Source organism: Atta colombica, unplaced genomic scaffold (assembly GCF_001594045.1).
Source record: "Atta colombica isolate Treedump-2 unplaced genomic scaffold, Acol1.0 scaffold9, whole genome shotgun sequence".
NCBI classification, from domain to species: Eukaryota; Metazoa; Arthropoda; class Insecta; order Hymenoptera; family Formicidae; genus Atta; species Atta colombica.
The window spans coordinates 5,420,025-5,424,183 of NW_017259583.1; the positions used below are offsets into that span (position 1 = coordinate 5,420,025).

A 4,159-nucleotide genomic window follows, 5' to 3' on the forward strand; every position below is an offset into this window, starting at 1 on the left:
AAGTGGCGGCTGGTCCGGTTAATTACATGAGGCGGTAATTTTATCATCTTTCTTCCTGTTTCATTAATCGGATTGCTATGTTTTTCTGCTCCTCTCGGTCGACGTTCCTCGACATTATTTCAACTGCACGAACCGCCACTGATTACTGAATAGAAGTACATGATATATGTAGAGATATGTGTATAAAAATCATCATGTAAATTTAATAACAATCTACAGCAACGATATACACGAGGTGTATACACATTGCTGTGTGTATATGTATATGTAGTGTGAGTGGGTGGATGTACGCGTGTATGTTTCAAGCAGAAATGTAAAAGATATTCATGTCGCAGTCTCTCGAGAATTTTATGTTTCAAAGGTAGAATGTAGCGAATGCGATGCAAATTAATTAAACACACATTTAGCAGAGTCATAAATGAAAACTATGAATGGAACTGAATATCACAATATGTCCTGCAAACATATATTTTTCGGTTTTATTCTGTTTCTTAATTGTGCTTGTATTTGATAATTTTGTTTTCTTAAATTTTGTAAGGAAACTTAAAGAAAGGAATTGAAATATCTAAAAATTTAGCTAGATATAATCTAATGATTTTGTTGGAATATCAAAATAATTATGTAGAATGCTCAAACTGATTGCTAGCTAGAGTGTCAAAACTTTTTGCAGTATTGCTTTCATCATGCTTGAGTTTTCTACATAATTATTTTTGTGGTCTAACATTTGACAAAATTATTCTAAGATCTGTATCTATCTAAATTTTTTTATAGAGACTACAGCAAAATTCTTTTTCTATTGAAATAGAGAAAATACGTTATCTTTCTATATATATTCAAATTTTTTCTCATCCAATTATATTTTAATTCTCAGAGAATTTTTTACGTTCTGTTCTTAGAATATCTGACAATAGTCGAACAATAGTGTACTGAATGCAATTTCTAGTATTAAATTAGTATTTCTTGATCGATGTGCAATCAATAATTTTATTGATCTAGTCTCGCTCCGTTGCGGTGTGATTAGAATGACAATAGACATGGTTCCTCATGTTCATGCTGCTTTATTAAGAATTTGAAACCTCTTCAATTTATATTAAATTAGTAGCTCAGAATGTAATAAGTGTGAACTTTATGTGTCGCTTTAAATAACCACAGTCATAAATATTTATTTGAAAATTTACAATAAAAAATATTTAAATGAAACGGTGTGACTTATAGATTACGCATTATTTCGATACTTATACGTCTCTTGATATATCAATGTTAAAAAATGTTTCAAAGATAATAATTGTTGTTATCGAGAATTTTGAAATCTATACGGAATTGATTGCGTAATGTGATTGACCTTGATCTATATGAACTTCAGAACTCATTTATGAAAAACATGTGATGTGAGTAGAGTAAAAATACTTAAATGTTCTTCGATTGGTAATTAGAGTCTATATAAATCCGCCTAAATCTATAGTTCTCCTTCATATCACATAAAAATTATTGAACGAGAAGCCGCGTAAGCAAATAAAATAAAGATGGAAGTACAAATTATTAAACGAAATAATTAAAAGACCAAAAGTGTTATTTTGTCTTACTGGATTGAGTAATAATCTCAAATAAATAATCTCTGACGCAGATAGCAAATTTTTTCTGAATGTCGTAATCCTTAATCCTTAATTCCCTATACGATTCTACTAAAATTAATTATTGGCGAGATTGAAAAAATGAGAAAAAAAAACAAATACTTGTTATTTGCGTCAGAATTAACATAGATATATATTTATGACTCTTTAACCTCCTGATAAGAATATTCGATTGATTTAGAAAGAGAGAAAGTGAATAAATTTATATTAATTTAGTAACAATATGAAAAAAAAATCATAAAATTAATTGACAAATGAGCCTCATTATAATCCTTATGATTGTGTTCGAAAAGCATGGATAAAATCCGCTTGCATACTGTTTAGAATAGTGCATCACCTGTTCGTATGTTATTTAGATTATCGAAGTGTCCTAAAGTTGTAAATAGTATTGGTGCTATACGTTCTATCAATGTTCTCGCAGCAGATTGATGAAACATGAATATGAAGAAAAAAGTAAAATATACGTTGATCGTAAATGTTGCAAACAGTGTATTATTCATATATGGATTTCCCCAACCTTAGCTTAGATGTCGCAATAAAGGATAAAAAAAGATTAGTTGTCATCTGAATTTCTTCAGGAAAATATTTATCTTGGAAGAATTTATCTCTCTAGAGGAGATATATAAATCGAGTACAGTATCCAATATAGCTATTGAAAATTATAATAAATGATGTACAAATAACGTACAACTATTTTTCTTTCTGAAAACAATTTTATTTTTAAGAAATCGAAACTTTTCGGACTGTTGCAACTACATTTTTCAACTTGGTGTTGTATTACAGTAAGATGGTATCGCTTTCAGGCATTGCCTGCATTACGATAGGCGATGCGGGATGCCTTTGATTTTCGGCAGAGAAGAGGAATGGTTTATATTTATAAAAAAAAACATACAATGAGAATTCTCTAATCGTGTTATACATTTATATGTATTATACATATGTAAAATTAAAAGAATATATAACGTTAAAGAGAAATGCATCGGTTAACACACTGGAATCAATACATCAATCACTGATTTTTAATCTTTGAAATACCTATCTTAGTATTGAAGATATTCATATTTTGAACACTCACTAAAAATATAGGATAGTAATTGTAAAATTTGAGCTCATTGCATGTGTTTTTCTGCTATATCACTTAGCGATACTAAGCGAGTGTATTCGTGGAAGAATATGGATTTCGCACAAAAGTCTAATACAGATTTCTTATAAAAACACGGTGTACTGATCGTGAAATGAAGCAAAGGAAATTTCAAAATTAGCAAATTCATTGTAAAAAAAAATCACTGCGAACAATTCTCTATTTTCTAATCAAAAAAAGTGAACTCACTTAAAATAAAATAGAAAAAATATTATGCAGGCAATTTCTTTCATTTATACAAAATTATATAAGTTTGAATTTTCTCGGTAAATTATTAGCGGTGATGAGAATCTTGATCGATAGGAATGGATGAAGTAGGGTAATAAAGACAGCAAATAGGTATGCAACAGCTAAATAAAAATGCAGTCATTACAGTATCTAGTTGATCTACAACTCTCCGCTATCCGCTATTATGATCTTTTTGGATGTCTTGCCGCTTTGAGAACCCATAGCCTCCAACTGAAAAGAAAAATAAATAATGCATGTTAGCTAAGCTAATAAATATTTATAAAATTAACCTATCAAGCGAAAGATTTAGACTCAATATTTCCTCGACCCTACTAGTTTAAAACTTAAATGTCTTTATAAAAGGACATTTAAGAAAGAAAATATTAATGTTTTCTATATTTTTATAAATGAAGAGTTGAAAGATTCAATATTGAAATAAGACGTGACTCCGTATAAAAACAGTGAGTTGGTAAATAAATAATTCAGGTTCGATTTCCTTATTCCACAAACGGATTTTAAATTCATAAATAAGTTACATAAAGAGAATTTGAAGTAACTGATAAATAAATTGTGTATTGAAGATCTAAGATTTATAAATATATAATGATAAATAAGATAATATAATAATATAACAAGAATACATGTTAATTGCTTGTAAGAATTGCGTATAAGAAATGCTAGAAGGAAAATCATACTTTTCTAACAACATCCATTCCTTCGGTGACTTTTCCGAACACGACGTGCTTTCCGTCGAGCCAGCTAGTCTTGGCACTGGTGATAAAGAACTGGCTGCCGTTAGTGTTGGGGCCAGCATTTGCCATAGATAGTATACCAGGTTCAGTATGAGTCAACTTAAAGTTCTCGTCTTCGAACCTGGCGCCATAGATAGATTTTCCACCAGTGCCGTTGTGATTGGTAAAATCACCACCCTGACACATGAAATTCGGAATCACCCTGTGGAAACTGCTGCCCTTGTATCCGAAACCCTTTTCTCCAGTACAAAGCGCGCGGAAGTTTTCCGCTGTCTTGGGGACAACATCTTTCCTCAACTAGAAAATTATATCGAAAGTGATTAAAATTTCTAGATATTTAATTTATATTCAATAAAATTATGTTATATATAAATACATAATATAAATATTATAATACGTAACATTAT

General features: G+C 30.0%; 1 protein-coding gene across 1 annotated transcript in view; it reads right to left on the bottom strand.

Moving 5' to 3' along the window:
- Positions 1–2,330: 2,330 nt before the first annotated feature.
- LOC108693476 (peptidyl-prolyl cis-trans isomerase-like) overlaps positions 2,331–4,159 on the bottom strand; it is a 3,359-nt gene continuing 1,530 nt past the window's right edge. The window contains exons 2-3 of the mRNA XM_018202457.1: positions 3,696–4,049; positions 2,331–3,231 (exon numbers count right to left, since the gene is read on the bottom strand). Of these exons, the coding sequence (XP_018057946.1) occupies positions 3,160–3,231; positions 3,696–4,049 (426 nt within the window). The 3' untranslated portion in view covers positions 2,331–3,159. The remainder of the gene's footprint in view (positions 3,232–3,695; positions 4,050–4,159) is intronic.